The sequence below is a fragment of the Oreochromis niloticus genome, linkage group LG18, assembly GCF_001858045.2.
Source record: "Oreochromis niloticus isolate F11D_XX linkage group LG18, O_niloticus_UMD_NMBU, whole genome shotgun sequence".
Taxonomy (NCBI): domain Eukaryota; kingdom Metazoa; phylum Chordata; class Actinopteri; order Cichliformes; family Cichlidae; genus Oreochromis; species Oreochromis niloticus.
In genome coordinates, this window is record NC_031982.2 from 11,037,579 (window position 1) to 11,059,856 (window position 22,278).

Below are 22,278 nucleotides of genomic sequence, written 5' to 3' on the forward strand. Positions count from 1 at the left end.
CAAAGGGTACAGGAGCAAAAAAAAGAAACACGTAATCTGAAATATCTGGGAAATAAAAAGCAGCGTGGGGACATACGGCATCCCCAATGAATAAGCAGGCCATTATCCTGAAGAATGACAGCCTGGGGCGGTGATTATGCTGCTATTATATCTTTAACAGCATGGTTTGTCAAAATGCAGACCCCCACCCAACCCTACTCTCTCTCTCCCTCTCGCTCTCTCTCTCTCTCTCTCACACACACACACACACACACACACACGCACACACAAACACTCGCAGACACTCAGGGCAACTGGGCATCTCTGCCACATCCTCTAAAGCACGCCCTTGCTCCTCTCACAGTAAACTTTACATGTATTGCATGTGACATTGTTCTGCTCTTAAATGAATTGGCCTTGAATATATATATATACATACATATGTCCCTCTCAGTGTGTGTGTGTATACGTGTGTGTAAATAACTAATGCACCTTGGCTGCAGTTATGAACGACCGCTTCCCAAAATTTGGACAGAAGGGGATAATGATCTCACCAGATTAGCAGCGTTAATGTGGGTGTAACACCTCACCCTAAACCTTGTTGTGTTTTATTACACCACACACACGCGCGTGTCCTCAGCCAAGGGCATGCTGATGTGTGACTGATATGTCTGCATCCAAAGTGAATGTCCTTGTTATCCAGAGGAGGAATCTGTCCAGGTACATGGCAGGATTTCCTCCCATGGGGCTTTGGACCAGAGAACATAACAATAGTCTTGTTCCAAATGTTCACTTTTTTCCCCCTTAACACCCATTCCTCCCCCCAACACACACACACCCTGGGGGGCTGAACAGGGATTGCTTGATTGTACTGCTGCAGGGTCAAGTGTGTTGAGCCCTTGATGCTGGATCAGGCGCTTCCATCTCTAACACTCAGGGCTGTACATTCACTGAGGCCATAGCCACTTATTTGTAGGCAGTTAAAGATGCCCATTTACTTTCCTTAAAGCAAGTGATGGCGATGTGTGTGTTCTGTGTGTGTGTGTGTGAAAAAAATCCATCCAGTCTTGCAAACTTTTAGTTTGTAAAAAGCAAATATGCTTCTGTTTTATTTTTTCTGGACTTGTTAGTTTGAGTCTCTGTCATGTACACACACACACACACACACACACACACACACACACACACACACACACACACACACACACACACACACACACACACACACACACACACACACACACAGAGCCCCTCAGAGCAAGACCCCCCACACAAAAATCACAGTGTACCATTCAATCAGTGCTTTTTCTCCCTCCTCTCCATGGTTCTCTCAAAGGTTTAAACCATGGCAAGAATGAAAACTGCCAGCGTTGGAAATCTCGGCCCATTGAGTAGGTGACAGGGTCTGCCAGAATATGATCCTAATCCTGTTTCCAGCATTCTTTTAGCCCAGTGGCATTGCCATTTCGCAGCATATTCTCTGAGCTGTCAGAACCGGGGAAATCCCTCTAATAGTGCATTGCCCAGATACACATCAAAGCTCTCCTGGAAACCACCAGCACGAACATAAGGGAGAGGGAAGCACAAGTACAATCAGACTCACAGCTGCACAGGAAAAAAAAAGGCTTTGTCATTTAACTCATATTTGCTGCCAAAAAGTGGAAACAATTGTTACCACTTTCCCTAACACTTTTCAAAGACACAAACAGAGGGAAATGGGTTACGTGGACAGAGAAACAAAGAAGCGAGTGATATCAAGAGGCAGACAACAGGTGGCTAAACTGTGTATCCAGGGCCACCCTCCTTTAGTTCCACTTCATCTTCCATTTTCTTCTTGTCCTTTTTCTCTTAAACACTCTGACTGCCATCTCGCCCCTTCCCGGGTAATCTTCTTAAAGAGAAGAAAACCCCCATTCTCTCTCTTCTTAATCTGGCTGCAGTCTAAACCTTGGGGTGCATTTCCAATGTGGGCTTCACTAAACCAAGCTCTCCCAGCCACTTCACGGAGCATCGAGTCTGTCGACGGATGCTTAGATTACACAGTGAAAACGCGTCTAGTATATGAACCTCATTTTATGAAAATAACTCATGGCCCACCGTTAAATGGTACGGTGCCGTTTTGGGCCTGTCGGGTCAAACTGTAAGGTTGATATGGATAAAACCTTTGCATGATAAACTCAACAGGTAACACAGTAGTTATAGTCACTGAAAACAGACCCCTGTAGGTGTGTAGAAAATCCATCCAAAATTCTTTTTGTTATTTATTTTAAAAAGTATCTTCATTTACAACATTTAAAAACAAATAAAACAAGTATTTTCAGTGTGTATAAAACGTTGTATGTGTCTATTGCTGAGGTTTGCTTCACTGCTGTGGCTGTAGATCTACTGTTCCAGTGTAACTGTTGAGTAATTATAAATTATTCAAAATGGAAAACTCTGAAAATTAAAGAAAAAGGAAGGCCGACTGCTCTCAGTCCGTCTCCACTTCTCTCAAGTTTCTAACATTTCCACACAAGCATCAGAAAACACAACGTGCAAATGATCTTCTGATAAAATGTAAATAGACGACTGGATGCCTGTAAATATGAGCGAGCTGTGGAGCTGAACAGTAAAGAGACGAACAGCTGCACTCTGAAAATGAAGAGGGGGGAAAAAAACGCACACTCTATAGCATTTCTGTGCACTCTGTGGCTGAGAACAGCAGAGAGCACATCCTGCTGGGCTCAAGTCTACATTAATGTATCTGCAACAAAGACCCCCACTGCTGAGATCTTCTGCCCCGCTGCTAGCTGGGACACGAGTCTGAACTTCACCTCTGGGCTGGAATCTCCACAGCAGGAAGAGCAGCTTAACTACTACAACCTGCTACATTGTGCGTCTTTACCAAACAGACACCTTAAAGTTCACTTTGAACCACTGACGGCACAAACACTGATTTAACTATTAAAACAACCTGCTGTAGATGCTCAGTTTTAACATTCATTCCGAGCTTGTGAGGCACAAGGTGAAAACATCAAGCCGTTAGTGTTTTTGCAGGTTTATTAGCAAAAATTGTACTAGAAAACACAGCGGAAGCATGTGGGTGTGTAGTTAAATCCACAATATTCATCTTTCTAATACACAGCATGTCTCCCTAACACAGGCTTACACACAGGGACACAAACGCACAGCGCTTCATTGGCTAATTCAATAATAAAGCAGGCAGCCAGTCGAGTCTATAGACAGGCAGAATAGAGAGTAACTCATCTCTAACAGTCTGTCGTCTCCTGAGTGTTAAAACATGTAAATTTATGTAGGAGCCCATAGGAAACACATATTTACAATACGTTTAGGTAATCACAAGATATGCGAGGAGGCATTTGAGGCCCTGGGGACGAACGCAGTCAATACAAAAATAGTTTTTATGTGTCATTAATTCCCCCTGCATTCCCCGATACATCCCCCTTTTACCGCAGTAATACAGTAATCACTCACAATCGCACAGAAAATTATCTGCACTCATCTGTGGAATAAAAAAAAGCGGAGGGGCAAAACAGGGCGAGTCGTCCCATTTTAGCTCTCTGCTGCCTCTTTAATGTTCATCTGGGAGCCGCATGGCTGACGTCCATCCCGGCACGGGGATGGGAGTCAGCTCCGGAGCAGCTTAATGACAGTGGGATGTGGATGGTGGACTCGTTAAGAAACACACGCACACACACAGACACACACCTTTTTTCATGCTACATTGCCCGGGCCAGGACAACATAAAGGGTCATCGGCGGTGTGATGGAAAAAAAAAAGAAAAAGAGGCACCTCTGCGCTCACATTAGGCTGTGATAAGAGGAAACATTTCACCTCTGAGTGATGTCGATGCAAAAACGGACTCAATCCAGCTATAGTAATGAAAGCTGCGCAGATTCGATGTGAGAAGCCAAATGGTCAAAGAAGTCATTACCTGCCTGTTCATTATGCCCTCCTCTCACACAGCCATATATCGCATTATTAGGCAAAGCCATCAAACCTGATGAATAAGCAAAGAACAAGACAAGCCCATTTTCATTGCCGAGTTAAAGAGAGCAGGTAATTCTGATGGAAATTTGTGTTTTTTTCCCAAACCACAAACATCATCCCTGTGCAGCTGACAGAGTACAGGAGGACAAACACACATAGTGAAATTACAGCAGCATTTCCACATATATACACTCAGTGTCCTCTAGTGGACAAGGAAGATACAGGACGCTTGTGCTCTTGGTCTACTGTTGACACCTAGAGGGCAAAAATTAAACAGCAACTCATAAATAGCTATATATGAGTGGAGGAGACCTTTAAACAAAATGACACATCCTTCCTAATTGTATTCCTAATCCTCTGTCCATTGTTTTCTTGTAGCTATCGCCTTTAACTTATGATCAATTTTAGACAAACACGACTTTAATATTAATCTTTAATCACACTCAAAATGTGATATGAATGTACAGATGTACAGTACTGACTAACAAGTTATTAAATGGCTATTTGACTTTTTCTCACACTATCATATGCATATCCTGGCTGTGTGTCACATCTCTTTAATATGTCACAGTAGAAAAGATCTGTGCAAAGAACACTCTGGTACCCTCAGGTGAATTCTAGTGATAATGTAACTTTAAGTTACATTAATTTGAATTGTTTATGGATAAAAAAACCTAAACATCCACATCGTCAATAAGTTAATGCAGTGCAAGCTCAGTTTAATTATTCGTTTAACTGCAGTTTAGGGCTTCCGCATCAATAATGAGGACCAGCATGAATGATGAGGACATTGAAGGGACGGGTCAATGCAGGCCAGACTTTAGGAAGTACTCCTCACGTCCCTTTGAAACTAACAAGAGGTCATTCATCAGCTTGTGCAGCTAGTTTTAAAGCATAAGGACCCTACTAGCAAGCCGCAAAAAAGTGGATTAAGGATTAAGATAGGATATTGTGCGCTCAGAGTCACCTGTCCTCACTGATCCACTTCTGCACTGAGAAAAATCTCTTTCCTGTTCGTCTCATGCTTTACCTGAACAATCTAAAACTGATATTATTTACATTTGCTGTGTAGCCTGTAAAGGTGACCCAGCGTTAAGGCTTAGTAATCATATAGGACTGAGAAAACAGGAAAAAAGAGAAACGTCTCTGAGAGTCATGGCTGGCTCAGAAGGCTTCAAAAAGCTCCAGAACACAGTTATGATGAAAGCCCGGGTCCACCAGAAGCAGTTTGCAAATCCAGCGGACTCTAAATCTGGCAGCAGAGTTGCTCAGTATTTGAAAGTCTCAGGCGAACTTGTGCAACAGTCGACAGCCTACGTCAGCCTCTTTAGCTTGCACATGTAAATGGGTCCAAAGTTAGCTGCTAGGTGCGGGATGACCATCTCCCCCAGGTGGAGGTCCGGAGCGAAGTGGAAGGTGTTCCCGAACATCCGCGTCAGGGGCCTCAGATCCACAACCTGAGTGTGGATGTGATGGAGATATGATGAAATAAAAGAAAAACGGACAGTTATTCTAGGTGTAATTTCAGTTTCTTTGCGCCACCACTTTGATACATTTCTTATTAATACAAAAAAAGTGTCTCACTAACCTGTAGATGGATGCCATCTTTCTCTCGAGCTTGGTAGATAGCCTGTTCAACCACACTGAGGTTCTGGTTCTGTGAGAGCGTGCAGGTGGAGTAGAGGATCTCCCCACCAGGACAAGCGGCCTGGATTCCAGCTCTGCAGGATACACAGAGGGTTCAATTTACATTACATCTAAATAAAGGTTTTCACTACCAGCTGTTATTTTGCTTAATTGTGTGCATATTTATATGAAACCACAGAAGCTTTAACAGCCTCAAAGCCCATTTTGTTCACATTTCCACCAAACTTACAGCAGCAGCTCCAGCTGTAGCTGCGGCAGCCTGCGTCTCTCCCCAGTCCGACTCTTACTGAATATGTTGTTGTCGTCCTCCATGAGTGAATGTCTGTCTGTTGTGCAGGGAACGTCAACAAGGACCTGAATTTAGAGAAAAAAAAGGAAAAGCTGAACAAAACTAAGAGTTTTTGAATAAAAACATAATGACAAAGAGCAAAACATGTGAATAGGATGAGTGACAATGTGACAATGTGGCACTGGCTTACTCTGTCAAAAGTGTTGCTTTCAATTTCCCCCCATTTAGTGCCATCGAAGGAGGTGATGCGCAGGTTCTCATTTGTCAATAACTGCTTAGGAACATAGCTGTGGAGGACCTTCCTCAGTCGTAGTGTTCGAGACACTGAGCTGTCGTTTATGCACAAAAACCCTTCGACATAAACACAAAACAGGTGGAAGGTTAACAGCAGAGCAGCAAACACATAACCAGTAAATATAAAGAGTGATTCAAAAAACAAACAAACTGAAAAAGGGTAAAAGTAGTTTGACCTACTGATGGCCTGGGTCTGAAGCAAAGCCAGGGTCTTGCCTCCTGGAGCAGCACAGAGGTCAAGCACGCTGTGACCTTCTTGAACATCCAGTGCGAGACAGGGCAGCAGAGATGCTGCGTCCATCAGGTAGTAACCCAACAGGCTGTTCTTGTCTGGCCTGAAGAGGAGAAAAGAGAACCGAGGATCAGACTGCACGCTGGTAGAAGATGCTGTTGTTAGTAGCAGCATAGGAAATATTGCTCACCTTGCAGGCTTGAATCGTGTCACGTCGCCTCTCGGAAACACTAAACACTTGATGTTTGGGCTTAGAGATAGCTGCTCACCATCAACGTCAGAGCTCTTCATGGAAACATCACTAGGTTCCTCTGATTTTTCCTCCAAGCAAGAAGGAACTGCAAATTATATGCCAGTCACTAGATGATATAAGTGACTTTTTAATAGTGTTAATTACTAAGGTATTGACTTTTCCCAGTGAAATGTTTTAGCAAACAGTCTATTGAATGAATTTAAATCAAGTCATTCACACTCCAGTGCTATCTTCATAAAATTTTCTGAACTCTTCAGAGCATCAGAGATTGCCACAGCACAGTATTTCTGTCATTAGTAATAACCAATAACCATAACTGTGACTGTGACGGCTGGCACACTCACCCTCTCTCTCTCTTTCACTGATGAAATCTATGCATCCCTGAGCTTTGAGCTCTGCCAGAACAGCATTATGGGAGAAATTATTGAGCAGGGCTCCATATTTTCTCTCTGACAGCATGGCGAGTCGCACTGAGGGCCACAGCTGCCCCAGCTGGGTGCTGTAGGTGGCGTCAAAGTGATGCACAGCCAGTCTGGTGGGTGGGAGCTTGGGACGTGTAGCAGCCTGTCAGAGAGCAAAGGAGGACGACATTTAATATAAATGTTCATGTTTATCCATGCTCTCTTTGTGCCAATTTCAATATAAAATTTAAATTCCCAGGAGAGTGGAAAGCTGTCTTTAATACACGTAAAATTAGAGTAGACCTATAATGTACATCTGTGCACAAATATATGTACCTGACCATTTTCAGAGGCAAGTTTTCTTTTTGTTAAGCCACTCAACACTGACCTATGAATCATTCCAGAACAAAAAAGTCTCCTGTCTCAAAGGATGAACCAGGGTTGTATCTATACATAAAAAACAACTTAGCAAAGAACCAGTTTTAAATTGTATCTTTAGGCACTTTGTTACTGCCAGGCTGTCACAAAACACATCAACTCTTCCCATTTCTTTAGTTGAATGTATAAAAAAAATGCCAAAGATAAAACAGTTTGATAGACATAAAACAGCATTTTTGGACTGATTTCACCAAAGAAACTGGACAACTCGAGAAAAAAGGGGCTAAAACCCCCCAAACTATCTACAATGTGAACAGTATCTGAAAGTCATGTTGGGTGTTGGGGATCTCATCAAAATGGATGAAACTATGAACACACAAATGTATGGTCAAATTTTAATCCACTTTGCAACACATCTAGGAAGTGTCTGACTGGCAACAGGATAATAAAAGCAAATACAAAATGAATACAAAAACACAAAGTGGAACACTATCAGTCATGGATTGGGCCTCCCCAGAACCCGGATTTCAACGTTACTGAAGCAGTGTGGGATCATCTTGACAGATAACAAAACAAAAGGCAGCCAACATCCAAAGATGAGCTCTGAATGTCCTTCAAGAAGCCCAAAGAACTATTTCTGAAGATTACTTAAAGAAATGACAATAAGCTTGAATAAAGATTAGGATCTCAATACTGTGGATGCTTAATCAGCATCCACACTAATAAGAGAGTTCCTACTGTGCTGAAGAATAAAGGTGGTCAAGGCAAATATTGACTTTCAAGGTCGTTAGACCTGTACAACCTCAGAGTCAGAATACTTTATTAATCCCTAAGGAAATTATGTGGGTTACAGTTGCTCCAAGACAGTAACAGACTAAACTATTTAAATAATATAATATGTTACCGAGTTTACAATTTTTTTTTTCTTTTCGACTGTGTTTAGCAGCTACACGAGATCTAAATGCAAATACTGTCTGGTATTATTAACGTCAGTTATTTATTTTCCTTTTCTTTAATTCCTGTCAGTCATCAGATTTTTTTCAGGATGCCTGCTCTGTGTTATACTTATACAAATGCTTTTTTCTATCTTCCCGTTGAGCACGTACCCATTTCTCTTTCACTCGGTGTCGTCTGGGTGTCAAACATCTTAAATCTTTAACTTTTCTTAACAGCAGGCTGGTGTCCCAGAGCAGCGCCATCTTGCCGTGCCCCAGCTTTTTTTCCGTCCGACTTTGCGCTGACAGTTAAACAATGGTTCCGCATGCATTGAGTATTTGAATGGGGTAGGCCCTGACACAAAATGGAGATCTGTTATTGGTTCACTGGGACATCAATAATTTCAGTGAACCAATAAGAAACGTTATCCGGTGATCCTTCTAGTAGTTTCCGGCGTGTGACCGACCTCGCGTCCTCAACCAGAAGTAGTGAAACCGAGGAGTTTCAGCTTTCTGAGTTTTATTTTGTAAAATTGTCAGACGTAACCATGGTTTTCGAGAAAAAAATGCTCACACACGGGGACCCCGACGATGAGGTACCGAAAAATATCGTATTGTGTCTTTATAGACTGGTCTGTGTGTGTGTTTGACGAAGTTACCCAACTCTGCTGCTCATCTTAGCGGTGTACCCTTCGAGTTTACTGTCAGCTCCTTTTAAGACTTTAAATATAATTATCGGCATTAAACGAGGCTGGCAGCTGAAGGTGTTTCACATACTCTACAATACTTTGAGAGACTGCTTATTTTAACTGTGACTGATTCAGTGCGTTTCTTTCATACGGCACAGTTTTATGAGGTGATTACAATATCTGGACATTCTTCAACGTAGTTAATAAAAATGTACACAAAACTTAAAAAAGCCCTATAAATCTGTAAGCTGTGTTGGTTTGTAACTGGATTTTAAAACATTGATATAAATGTCTCTAAATAGGAGGAAGATGCCCCTGCTGAGGAGGAGGAGGAGGAAGAAGAGGAGGAAGAGTTGGTGGTAATTATTTATTTATTTATTTATTAATATTTATTATAAAAACATGTATTCTGGTGATAAACAGCTTTTTATGTAGGACAAAAGGTTGAAAAAAACCTCAAGCGCCGATGGGTTACTATTCAAAGTCTGACTGATTTATCGGCGGGCCAGTATTATCAGACGATATTACCTATGTGTCTGTATATTGGTATCAGCAAATCAGCAAACGACAAATTATTATTTAAAAAAGACAAACAAAAGAAACACCCTTCTCCTATGGTATAAGTGTTGATGAATATTTTGCCCGCCAGAGGGCACTCTGCAGCTTCCCTGCTGGCAAAACTTGTTTGTTACACCACAAACACAATAACCAGTTGATCTGAGCAGTGTAAATAAGTTAATTAAAAAACCCCCAAAATGCCAGTAATGGATATTGGAGATCTCTGTTTGTTTTCTGTGTTTGAAAGGAAAAGAAATGTATCAAAATACCAGATTTTTACATCTCCATATATATGTATAGGTCTTAAAATCTTTACTGTAATGACCAAGGAGACTTGCATGTTTACTGGAAGAGCTAGGAATGGAACTATGGCTGTTGAGATGAGCATAGTGGTGCACAACAAGGTGAGTTTAGTGGCTTAGTGAGGGATCTCAAGCTTAAAATCAGAGTTTTATATGCTAGGATATCAGCTCTCTGTGTACCTGGTAACTTATGCTGAAAACATATAACCTAGTCTGGAGGTGATCTTCAGAGTTGTGAGTTAAAATCAGTTTGAAGCATTTTCACTGACTCCTGTGCATGTATTCATTTGGTGATGCAAAACATGTATAAATGTTTTATATTTTGTTTTAATCTGCTATTAAGTCTCTTTTGTACTGATAGTATTGCACCTACTAGAACACAGAACACACAGCAGAATAACTGTTCAAACATTCAAATTAATTTCACTTTGATCTGCTAAAATAATAATGCAATTTCCACATTTTCATTATTAGGCTGTAGGACAGTAACCATCAATGTTTAAATTGGGGCGATCGTGGCTCAAGAGTTGGGAGTTCGCCTTGTAATCGGAAGGTTGCGCAAGGTTGGGCAAGACACTTCACCCGTTGCCTACTGGTGGTGGTCAGAGGGCCCGGTGGCGCCAGTGTCCGGCAGCCTTGCCTCTGTCAGTCCGCCCCAGGGTGGCTGTGGCTACAATGTAGCTTGCCATCACCAGTGTGTGAATGTGTGTGTGAATGGGTGGATGACTGGTTGTGTAAAGCGCTATACAAATACAGGCCATTTACCATTTAAATGGATCCAGTTTAAAATTTCTGAGCGCAGCCATGATGTTAGAGATAAACGGCAGCACAAACACAGAGGTTTGTTTTATTGCTCTGTAGAGTAAATCACTTGATTAACATTTTTCTACAGAAATAATAAACAGCTTTGCATTTATTTTTTATAGATTTTAATCATGCTTCTGATGTAGAGGAACACTCATAGGGATCATTTTGAGTCATATGATGCTTCCACAGCATGTCTTTTGTCCCGTCTTCCTTCTCTCACCCCAACCGATCGCAGCAGATGGCTGCCCCTGACCCTGACCCTGGTTCTGCCTGAGGTTTCTTCCTGTTAAAAGGGAGTTTTTCCTTCCAACTGTCGCCAAAGTACTTGCTCATAGGAGGTCATATGATTGTTGGGTTTTTCTGTGTGTATTATTGTAGGTCTGCCTTGAGGCAACGGTTGTTGTGATTTGGCGCTATATAAATAAAATTGAATTGAATAAAACACCCCATTTTATTTGAGCACAAAGAAAGCCTGGCTTATTAAACCTCTAACTTCATTATAAAATCACCTTCATGGTTTGAGAGTTGTGGTTTTCCTACCAGAGTTTTTGCCATCATTTTCCTGATGAATAGCATGGCTTCCTTTCTTTTTAGGACCCTTTAGAAGCGATAAGAGCTAAGTGTGAGGAGACTGAACACTGTGTGCACTACAAGGAGCGTCTGGAGCTCTGTGAAGCCCGGGTCAGTACAAGGTCCAACACTGAGGAGGAGTGTACAGAAGAACTCTTTGACTTCCTGCATGCGCGGGACCATTGTGTAAGTGTGCAATAGACAAAGGAAAGATTATTCTCCTAGTGATGATGCTCATTGTGCCATCTTCTGTCTCTACAGGTCGCACACAAGCTGTTCCACAATGTGAAATGACAATCTGTCCAGTAGACCCGATATGATTTCTGATAATGTAAAATAATCCACAAATGAAGCCTGTTGTTGTTCTCCTGAATTTCCTTGGACTACGTTCCTGACACCTGTTTGTATGCAGTGCATACTAATATAGCTGATAGTGACTCTTGATGTCGATACTGCTAATAACATATTGGAGCATGCACTCTAAAAATTCGTATCAAGAAGGGATTGGCTGTAATGAAAATGTGATGAGGTGGAATGTTAAAGTATGCTGCTACAGTAATGGAAACCGGCTCAGGTTTGGTCATAACTTCACTCTGCTGACCAGAAAATAAAGGTTGTCTTTGGATTCCACTTAGTCTCAGCTGCTTCTTTTCAAAGCGTCTGCATCCTCAGACGTGGGCTCCATGACTGATGGTTTAATTAGTTTTATCCAGCCACCAACGCTAAATGCTCTCACTGATGTTTACGGTAACACAAAATTGGTCTCTGGTTGACGGCATTTCTATTTAATGGCGCATGCACAGGAACACTCGTCCCACGTTTGGAAGTTTTGAAAAGCAGTTGAGGTAAAAGTTAATTGGCTCAGAGCATTTTTTTTCTCCCCACAGCTTTAACACAGACACTGTTAATTCCCTTAGTTCATCCCAAAACGGGTGGGAAAATGTAAGGAGTGGATGCTGCCACTCAGTGACTAAAGGCAGCAATAGATTTTATTTTCTCCTTGAGACCTGTAAAGCCAAGGAGCGTCATTGTTTGAATTCAGTGTTTTTCCTCCCTTAAATATTAATGACTGATAAAATACTTCACGCAAATAATTTGGCTAAAATTTTATTTGAATACATGCAAAAAATAATTTAAAAAAATAAGCTCTGAAAAAAAAAAGTACAGTGAGCAGATGGTGGCAGTGTGACTCCAAGTAGAGATGGTAGATTGAAGTCTCAAGAAAATAAGGTTAAATGGTGAAATAGCTCAATAACTCATGCACATAGTGCATATCATTAGAGTGGATTTAGAGCCAGCCTCACCATGCATTTTCTTTATTGTTGCTAACAAAGTCTTCCATGGAGGCCTGCAGAGAAAAATGAGGACAAAGAAGATCATAAGTACAGCTGGTGAATGAAGTTTTTCCATCCACAGCACTCCAGTGTAGTTTGATCCATCTCACCAACTCTAGGGAAAAAATGAGCTCTCCAGATTATTTGGTTATTTGGTCTCATTTTGTTCTGCTTAACATAAACTTAACGTTGAAGTGAAACTGCAGAGCTTAACATTAAACCATTGCTGGGCAGCTACTTATATGAACATGAGAAAGTGATAAAAATGAAAATGTGAGATATGAATCAACAGCTAAGGTAATATTTGGTAATATTTGCCCTCACCTGCATGAGCAACCTCTCCTTCCTCAGTTTTCTGTAGAAGAGGAGGACATCTGGGTCTGCCCGGACCACGCGGGGGTCAAAGTCCATGACCCTTAGACCCTCGAGGTTCCGAGCCCGAGACAGGGCCACGTAAGCCTGGCCGCTCTCAAACACACGAGCTAAAGAGATTTCCACACAGTCCAGCGTCATTCCCTTCAAAACAAACATGACAGCCATCATTGTTAAATAAAAACAACACATGCACTGATGGAAGTCCAGCATTTGAAAAACCCAAAAGCTGACTACTCAAACTACTCACAGGTCTTAAAAAATAAAATTAAAAAAAAGGTTGGGACAGGGCCATGCTTGCCACCATGTAGCGTCCACTCTTCTTTTAGCAACAGTCCATAAACATCTGTACTATGAAGAGACCAGCTGCTGGACTTTGGGGAGAGGAATGTTTTATTATTATTGTTATTATTATTATGTTTTTTTATACCCAATAATGTTCCTGACCTGATGTTCATCCAGCTGTTTCTTTTTAGTACCACTTTTCCAGCCTTTGTTGCCCCCAACCTTTGAGACATTTGCCACCCCCATCAAATTCAGCATGAGCTAATACTTTTCAGGACATGGTAAAATGTCTCCGTTTAAACATTTTTAATGTGTACTTTTTGATTTGTTGCGAATAAAATCATTTCATTTTTTAATTTTACAAGATCCCAGCTTTTTATCAAGTGGAGGGAAACACAACAACAAAAATATATAATTGTTTAGTCTACAGTATAAGATTGGTGACAGGCCAGGAGCATCAAACTTTCAAATTCACCTGACCAGCGTATACACCTCCAACTTGGAATTATAATTTATTCAGGTCACCCATTTCCCCTGTGAGGACATTGGTATGGAATCAGATTTTTATACCCTTGTGCCCTGACACGTCTGCTGTAGATCACTGGCTTGCACTTATTGGTCATTACCAATTAACCCAATTATCCAGAGGTGACCCTTTTACCTTTAGCTAGATTCTCAGATGGAGGTCAGGATATTGACTGTGTCAGTGCAGCAGAGCAGAAGATTGGTGATTGTTGAGTTACAGCTTGTGGTTAGATTGGGCCTCTATAGCAATTTCCCCTCAAATAGAATTGTTGCACTTAGTCTTGCCTAGCTTGGTTTTCTCTGCCTGTTATACAATCATTATAAGATTTAAAATGGCCAGTGGGACTTTTTATGTGATACTGTTGTTTTTGTGCTTTGTAGGTGGCACACAGAACAGTGAGGAAGGGAGAAAACAAGAGAAAAAGGAGGAGAGCAGACCCTAGTCTGACCAACTCTTTAACACAAATTTACTCTACTTGCTCTCTGTTAAAATCTCAGAAAATGAAAAGATGATTTAAAAAAAAAAATCTTACATTTATAAAGATATTATTCTGGTATATTTTAAGATGTGAAAAGAAAACCAAATTAGTGGTGTGTCAAGCCAAAACAACTTGTTACTTTTACAATCTGTTTACTAATGTCAGCCATAGACAAAAAGTCTTTGAAATCAAGCTGTACATTCAGAACATGTTAAACAGAGGAACTCTACTTCGCTCACAGTGACAAACAGGAATCTGTGATCGACTGATTTTTAAATTGATCACAATGTGAATTAATGTTTTTTAAAAATATGTCAGCGATTGTAGCGATTACGTTATGTAGTCTTTACTGCATAGCCACCACTGTTCCATTTTTTTTAAATAGTCCAAACTAATAAAAATAAAAGCAATAAAGATATTGGATGGAAAATATTTTCATGTAGTGGAACATAGAGTAAATTAAATATTCATTGTATTCCATATATTCCTTTTTCTAATTTTTATCCCAAATTTTTAATTTCTTACACTGAACACTGACAAAGTGTGCAGCTTTTCAAAGTTGATGACAGAGGGGAAAAAGATGTTTAGCAGGTATGATGTTCACAATCTGCAAACCAGGTGACTAGATCAAGTTTAAAATAATATTTTTATAGTTACAAAAGGAGGGAAACGTGTTTCCAGTAACAAGTGCAAACACGTCCAAAGAGTTTAAGGCAAAGAACAGGCACTGCTTGAATCCCTTGTACAAAATTTCAATACAATCCATTTTATAGCTGTTGCGAGGCGGCGGACCATGATTTGGCATGCAAGATAATCCAAGTATAAACATATTCAAACTGCCGTTAGACTAATGATAAAGCACTACTCAAACTTTCTTTTTAAAAAGAAAGTTTTATAAAACTGAGCACCATCTGCACCTCTGAAATTGCCTTCTGCCTTCCTCTCACGTTAACCAGGAGGCTAAGTGAATAATGTGAACTAAGCTGAGCTTCAAGGGAGATGCTGGAATTAGACCTAATCATGGCATTTTTTTGCTGTTTGTTTTTGACAACAAATGACATGCAAAATCCCAGAAAACATCCAAACTACACACAGAAAGACCCCAGTGGATTAAAATGTTGCTGTGAGGCAATGATGCACCACCGTGCGTCACAGTTTTTAACTAATAAATACAAAATTTTAAAAAATTAAAAATGAGTCATGAAAACAGTTTATCAAAGACAAACCCAAGAAAATATATGGTCATCATCGGGAAGTGAGCACCGAATGTGTACTGACCTGGCTCTTGTGGATGGAGATGGCCCAGGCCAATTTGAGTGGCAGCTGCTGTCGGCTCAGGTGGATCCCACCACCAGACTTAAACACCCAGCGCTCTGGCTTCAGCACCTCTGTGACGCCGCACAGGAAACGCACACGTGGGAGTCCTGCGGAAACAAACAGCATTGGGCAAGAAGCCAAGGAGGTAGACAAGTGTGTTTCCTAAAAAGTCAAACTAATCATATGCAATCCTCTCTTGCCACTGCTTACACAGGATTCTCAACAAATATATGTTCACAGTTAGGTACGGACCGTGTTTTCCAGACTCAAAACCAACCACGACGCCTCGTGCTCCATTCACCAGACCTCGAGCAACATCCAAGTTCTTTGTCAGCATGACCTTAAAAATACAAGCAAGCAGGAAAGGAGGTGTCAAAAAGGGTTTGTGTAAAGTAAAACGTTTTCTCTGGGAACACAGACACGCGCGCACACACACCTGAGCTCCCACTTTGAGTTGGATCAGCCTCCCGACAGGACTGTGAGCGTCTATAGTCTTGACCAGCACTGGGTCGCTGTCTAGTGCCTCAAACAGACGCGCTGACCCTAAGGAGCAGTGAGAGATTAATTCAACTGAAAAGTAGTGGTACTTCTTAAAAGAATATGGTAACAGACAGTAAATGTGATGGGGGAAAGACCTTAAACATATATATAGAATCTGGTGCTACTGTCGGCCAAATACACTCCAAAGTTTCCTGGATAGTTGTGTCCTTGAAAATACTGGTACACCACTACAGGAAATGGCAAAATTAGCACCCTGTTGAGACTGAAAGCACCCCTTTGGGGTTTATCTTGGGTGAAACTGGTCTTTTGGGGAGGCACAACAGATGTAAACACAACTTGCATGTATAGAAACAGCAGGAAAAAGAGTCAGAGTTGTGGAGCTTTTCACAAAGTTATGCATTTTTGCAAGTTTTTTTTAATTCTTTGGTCAGATGATCAGAAATGTCTATGCCAGTTAATGAAATAAATAAAATTCTCAAATTGCCAGGCAGGATAGACCACACTCTTGAGAGGAAATGGATTTTAACAAGGTTGCCATATGTGTTGCCCATTTTCACTTGGATCCAAGCCAAACAAAGTAACACATGTAATTTTTTTTTTGTGGGCGGGGGGGCAATCAGAAGAATTCAGACCTGGTAACTGCTGGAGTTTGTTCTCGTTGGTGAGGTCCACGTCATCTTTGTGTGTGCACAGCCTGGTCGCTAGAATACCGTCCCTTTCAATCTGATGGTAGGCGCTTTTCATCAGCTTGGCTGTGACTTCCTCTGTCACCCTGAATTGTGTTAATTGACAAAAAAAACAAAACAACAACAACCTTCCTTTAAAAATGTTCCTGCCCAGCTGCCCAACCTTAACAGCTACAATGACGTTTATAACATACGTACATAAGTGGAAACCACATGGTATACATGATGTAATACAATTTCAGGTGAGATTACATTAGTTGAACAAAACAAAATGTGATAATGAAACAGGGTTACCTCCCCACCCTCACTGCCTGCAGGAGGGAGATGAAGCTCTGGTCTGTTTGCCTCCGTACTTCCGTTAACTCCATATTGATCTGGATCACCTTATGCCAACTCCTGGCCTGAAGGGTCAGAAAGTGGAAAAGTTCATCTTCCCCAAACATCCATTAATGCTCTCGAGGAAATATGCAGAACAGAACCTGGCTCGTGAACAGAATAGACAGTTTTGAAAAAAAGAAGAAGAAGCAACGACTCAGTGCATCCTCAGCATCAGAAAAGTAACCGCTTTACAATCCATAGAAATCACAGCTCTAACATCTAGTTCACATAAATAAATGCATTAAATATGATATTGTCATCTTTTAAAAATTGCTCTTCAAAGTAAGCCAGTGCATAGTGGATGTTCTATTACTGAAATGTCCTTTTATTTACCAATTTACCAATATAAATGTAATATGGGCCAAAAAAACAAAGTAAATACCATCAAAATTTGGAAGCGTATGTGAACTCATAGTTTTTTCCCCTTTCACAATCACTGTTCAAACATAACTTTCAAAATGAGTGTACAGGAAAGGACCGTCTCTTATCCTGTAAAATACCTGGAAGCTGGGCACAATTTAAAATTACATATGCAGTACTTAAAATTAATATCAGAGTCTCCTTTTCTATAAATACCCAAAGTTATGCAATACTTGAAAATTACTTACACATTACTTCTAATTATTTACACACTTGCAGTATAATTAATAATTCTGTTTCCTGACTTGTTACCGCCTCATTCTAATGTACCTACATTTTTATTTTATTTGTAGGTGAATATAATTACATTGTCATTTAAAATGAAATACAGGGGGTAGTTAGACCCTTTGTTGCAAGCTGTATTGTGAAGTGTTACCTAAACGTCTAAGAGGCTCCACTATGATCTGACCTGAAAGCAGAAGCTGGCTTTTTCTTTTCCTTTAGAAACTGGAGGCAGCTGAAGAAAGTCACCACATACGATCAGCTGGATCCCTCCAAATGGCTCGGTAGACCTCCTCACCGACCTGCAAGATTCCAAGGAGTTTTATCCAAGCTTTGTCTGTCAGACAAATGACTTCAGATTTGACTCTAGAATACTTTGATTCACAGAGGAGTTTGTGGTTCCATCAGTGACACCAGAGTGTCCATGTCTTTGGCTCCAAACCAAGCTCAAATCATCACACCCCCAGTTTTTATGAGGCGTTTGTGCTGATAGGCTGTGTTTGAGTGTCTCTAAATGTGGTTCTGTGTGGTATGAGCAGACATCACCACTTCAGTCTCATCTGTGCAAAGGTCATTGTTTCGGAAGTCTTGTGGTTTGTTTAGATGGAACTCTGTTTTAAATTTCCCTGAGCACCGCACAGTCTGATGTTCAGGTTTGTTGGGTCAAACACTTGTGTTAACACACGTGAATGCTGCAGACCAGAAAACTGGCCAAACCTCTGCTTTTATAGAGATGCTCAAACATGATAATGTTTAATTAATTTTATGCATTTGATTAGCAGCACCTGAATTCTACCTACCCTCTTAACTCCTGTTGAAGTAGAAAATTGTAAATTAGTTTTTCATTTGGCTGCAGAGAATCAAGTGAAAATGAGTTTTTCACAGGAGTCTTTGCAGAGATTTCCTTTCTGTATTTTCCCCCACATGTGTACATTGTTTTTAGGCAAGTTTTTAGTAATATTCTGAGGTTAGCATGAACTAAAATGATTAACATAATTTCCAAAACAAACCAAGTGAACTTATTTTATGAAACATTAATATTATGAATTGACTAAAAGGGTTTTAATTGATTCACTTTATAATTTATGTCTATGGATTTTATAATACTGCTGATCTAATTTGAAATGGCTTGTTACTGCCACCAAAATAGAAAAGTAAAATAATATTAAAAATTAAAAGATCTTTTTGACTTCAGCTCTAACAAAACCAGCCTTTGAGCAAACACTTACTAAGGACTATGCTAGTGTGTAAATTTACATTTTGGAACAAATTAACATTATAAAGTAATTTTAGATCTCAGTCACGTTGCCCATCTTTGAATGCCATACTCACCTAGCTACCGCCTCAAGCTTGTCAAAGAACTGAGCCTCCACCATGGAAATCTCATCAATGATGAGGTGTCGACAGCTAGTCCAGTGCTGAAGCACCCCGGGCCTCTGAGCCAGCTCGATGCACTGCTCCAGTGGGGCAGAGCCTGAGCCAATACCTGGAAAGAGCAATGATTCAGAGAATGGAAAGAAAGAAGATAGCCAGAAAGAACAAAAATGATTAACACCCTTGCAAATACTCAGCTCACATCCTACTGTATATTAAGATTTAATTAAAAAGGTCTGTTAAAAAGTGAAAAGATATCCGAGGAGCCCGCCTCAAAGATTTAAAGATTCATAAAAGTGAAATGGGGCATCAAGCAGACATTGAAATAAGTCCAAGGATGTGGTTCTAATTAATCGAGTAAAGAAACAAAGAAGGGGCCAATTATAAGGACGGCTAAAATGATTATCCATATTTATCAGTTATATCCACTAAAACCTGAGGAAAACAGAACTTTTTTTTTTTCCATTTTATCGCATTGAGAACATGAGTGTTTAGACTGCTGGTTACACTAAATGGCCTGAGGAGGGATTAAAATTGTAATTTTAACATACTTTCAAGCCAAAATAAGCAGCCTGTACTTATATAATGTTTTTTCTACATTTTCTATCCGATTTGAGCATTCAAAGTGCGTTCTTGCCACACACACATTAATCTGAGTGCTTTTTGTTTGCTTAAGGCTAAGCACTTGACCTCACACTCCAATGGAAGCAAATCAGGGTTCAGCATCTTGCCAAAGGACACTTTAATACATGCAAACTAGGGGAGCCAAGGATCCTCAGACCTTCTGATTAGCAGAGGAGGTGCTCTAACAGTCGACTTCAAGAAAAGGATCAGCAGAATAATTATGTTTGTGCTTATAACCAATTTTCCCATTTCAGTTTTAGAAAAGGCTTTAAAAAAAAAATTTGATACCTGTAAATTGACCAATTATTTGTGTCATCTTGTTGATGTCGTGGGAAATAAATTGAGCTTCAAATAGTCCCAGTGATTATATTAACACACTTCAGATAATTAACTGACCAGCAAAGCTGTGTAACGTTGTTCCTCCGATGTGACACGCAGCCACTCCCGTGCTGGCTGTGGCAAAAGTGCTCTTTGGTGGGAGAGATCCCATGATTCTCTTGAGCAAGAAGGACTTTCCTGTACCTGAAAACACACCCAAGCAATATTTACACCAGGCTGTGTTGATGAAAATGTCACAAAAGGCATTTCATAAACAAGATGCAGCCTGTAATTTAGCAGAACAGTCAGGCAAAACAAGTATTTTCTCAGTGTCGTCGCTGTGAAGCTTCATCTTTGCACTTTTTACCTGCACTTCCGGTGAAAAAGACATTCTTGCCACTCAGCACTGCACTGAGAACAGCAGCCTGCTCTTTGTTAAGCTTGCGTGATGGTAAAGAGAGGATGGGCTTCTTACTCGGGTTGGCCTTTACCTAGAACAATCACAATATCTGCTGACATCTTTCTTCAAGTGCAACCCACAGCGTGAACAGAGAGAATGTGTTCAGGACACCAGTGCCTCCTGTGGGAAACAGTCTTGCAGTTTAATGTGAAGCAACCTGAATGTAAATGGGAGGGAGTGCTATGTGTACAACTCACTGGGCTGAAGTTACAGTCACTCCTGGAGCGTTTGACCTGCTGTCCTGTACCTGCAGCTGTCATCCTATTAGTGCGGTCTGTCAGTCCGTTAGGAGCCACTTTACTTCTCAGCTCATTGACTTTCTGGATGTCTTTTTGCTGCAGGGGGCTGATGGCCTCGAAGCTGCGGGGCAGGCCAGCCTTGAGCTTCTCTCGGTTGCTCAGAGCCTTGCTGCCCTGCCAGGCCTGGTGTTTGATGCTCAGGGTTTTGAGAAAGAGGCTGAGCTGGTCAGTCGGACAGTTTGACATGAGGACCTGGATGTTTTCAGGGACCAGTTTCACGGTGCACTTCCCATCTCTGGCAAACTTGGTGAAAAGTTTGAACTCTTTCAGATGGTAGCTTTGCGGCACTTTGCCGTCGTGGACTCGCAGGACGATCTCCTGAAACTCATTCCGGCCCAGAATAACTGAGGCTTTGCGGATGACCTGCCTCCGGGTCGCCTGTCCGGAGCTGTTGAGCTGCTCCACCGTCACAGTGCACTGAAGCTGTGCGCCGTCCTCTCCCGATAACATCACAGCGACTCTGAGCACAAAAACAACACTTAACATGAATTAACAATAAAACTAATATCACTGTAGCTGCAAGAGTGCATGAATCTTACAAAGAGGAAACGCTACTATTGTTTCAGAAAGCCTGAATTCAGAAGCAGCCGTGCTTATATTACTCAACCAAAACAAACAACGAGGCTGAATATGCGACCCGGGTTTAAATCAACCTTTTACCGCTGTTTTTAAACACATTTTGCTAACCTTTGTCTCTCAGCTGCTCCTGCACTTCTGAACGCAAAACACCGATTTTCAAATTGTCGGTGCATGAGATCAGCCAATAGCAAAGCGATGCTCCCGGCCAATCAGAGAGAGGAGATTTAACATTGCAACCAATGGGAGACGACAAATGACGCCCCGTGCTTCCTGCGACCAATCAGTGAGCCCGTTGTCGTGACGTTGACTTTTGAGTGAAATACACATGGCTATCCGGAAATTACTGAAGGCAGGCAAATCCGGCCGGTGAGATCTCAACAAAGCAGCTGTTCTCACTTCAAATTCAACAGAAAATATATTTAACTTTTTGAGTCATTCGGAAGCATTTGTAGTCTACCTTATATACCTTTAAGTGCGCATGCGTCAACCAGTTGTTCCTGCTTTTTCTCTTTACTTTAACTTTCTTCTTACTTATTTCTTTGTCTTTTACTTTGACAAAGTAAGTCTTAGAGTGTTTGCCACATAATTCCCTTCGGAATTATTAAAGTATTCTGATCAATTCTGATTGATTATTATCTTCAATGTATAAATTCGTAAATATTTTTGTGATAAGACACGCTACAGTTAGCAAGAAACCATAAAGACAAAGTACTGTGCAAAAGTCCTGAATCACACGTCGTTTCCTTATATTTTTATATTTTATATGTTACTAGGAAATGGG

General features: G+C 40.9%; 3 protein-coding genes across 4 annotated transcripts; 1 reads left to right on the forward strand and 2 right to left on the reverse strand.

The window, feature by feature from the left end:
- Window positions 1-3,003: 3,003 nt before the first annotated feature.
- nsun4 (NOP2/Sun RNA methyltransferase 4) lies at window positions 3,004-8,777 on the reverse strand. Its single transcript, XM_005476052.4, has 8 exons — window positions 8,570-8,777; window positions 7,029-7,248; window positions 6,622-6,769; window positions 6,380-6,534; window positions 6,096-6,256; window positions 5,846-5,970; window positions 5,558-5,690; window positions 3,004-5,426 (listed from the first exon to the last, which is right to left on the reverse strand). Exons 1-8 carry the CDS (start codon window positions 8,660-8,662, stop codon window positions 5,283-5,285), a joined length of 1,179 nt encoding a protein of 392 aa, XP_005476109.1. The 5' UTR covers window positions 8,663-8,777; the 3' UTR covers window positions 3,004-5,282.
- A 55-nt stretch (window positions 8,778-8,832) lies between these two features.
- Window positions 8,833-11,954, forward strand: LOC100698005 (cytochrome b-c1 complex subunit 6, mitochondrial). The gene is made up of 4 exons (XM_003437775.5): window positions 8,833-8,994; window positions 9,390-9,446; window positions 11,349-11,510; window positions 11,586-11,954. The coding sequence occupies exons 1-4, from the start codon at window positions 8,947-8,949 to the stop codon at window positions 11,616-11,618; spliced, it is 300 nt and encodes a 99-aa protein (XP_003437823.1). The 5' UTR covers window positions 8,833-8,946; the 3' UTR covers window positions 11,619-11,954.
- On the reverse strand, window positions 11,713-21,695 carry pif1 (PIF1 5'-to-3' DNA helicase homolog (S. cerevisiae)). Of its 2 annotated transcripts, none has more exons than XM_005476053.4 (13): window positions 21,606-21,695; window positions 20,817-21,378; window positions 20,527-20,650; window positions 20,238-20,363; window positions 19,176-19,329; window positions 18,031-18,145; window positions 17,118-17,224; window positions 16,770-16,909; window positions 16,073-16,179; window positions 15,889-15,976; window positions 15,598-15,743; window positions 12,983-13,174; window positions 11,713-12,672 (listed from the first exon to the last, which is right to left on the reverse strand). In XM_005476053.4, the coding sequence occupies exons 1-13, from the start codon at window positions 21,668-21,670 to the stop codon at window positions 12,625-12,627; spliced, it is 1,974 nt and encodes a 657-aa protein (XP_005476110.1). In that variant the 5' UTR covers window positions 21,671-21,695; the 3' UTR covers window positions 11,713-12,624. The 2 variants fall into 2 exon arrangements, with proteins under 2 accessions (XP_005476110.1, XP_003438064.1); XM_003438016.5 differs by lacking the exon at window positions 21,606-21,695 and adding an exon at window positions 21,458-21,597.
- Between the last annotated feature and the right edge of the window lie 583 nt (window positions 21,696-22,278).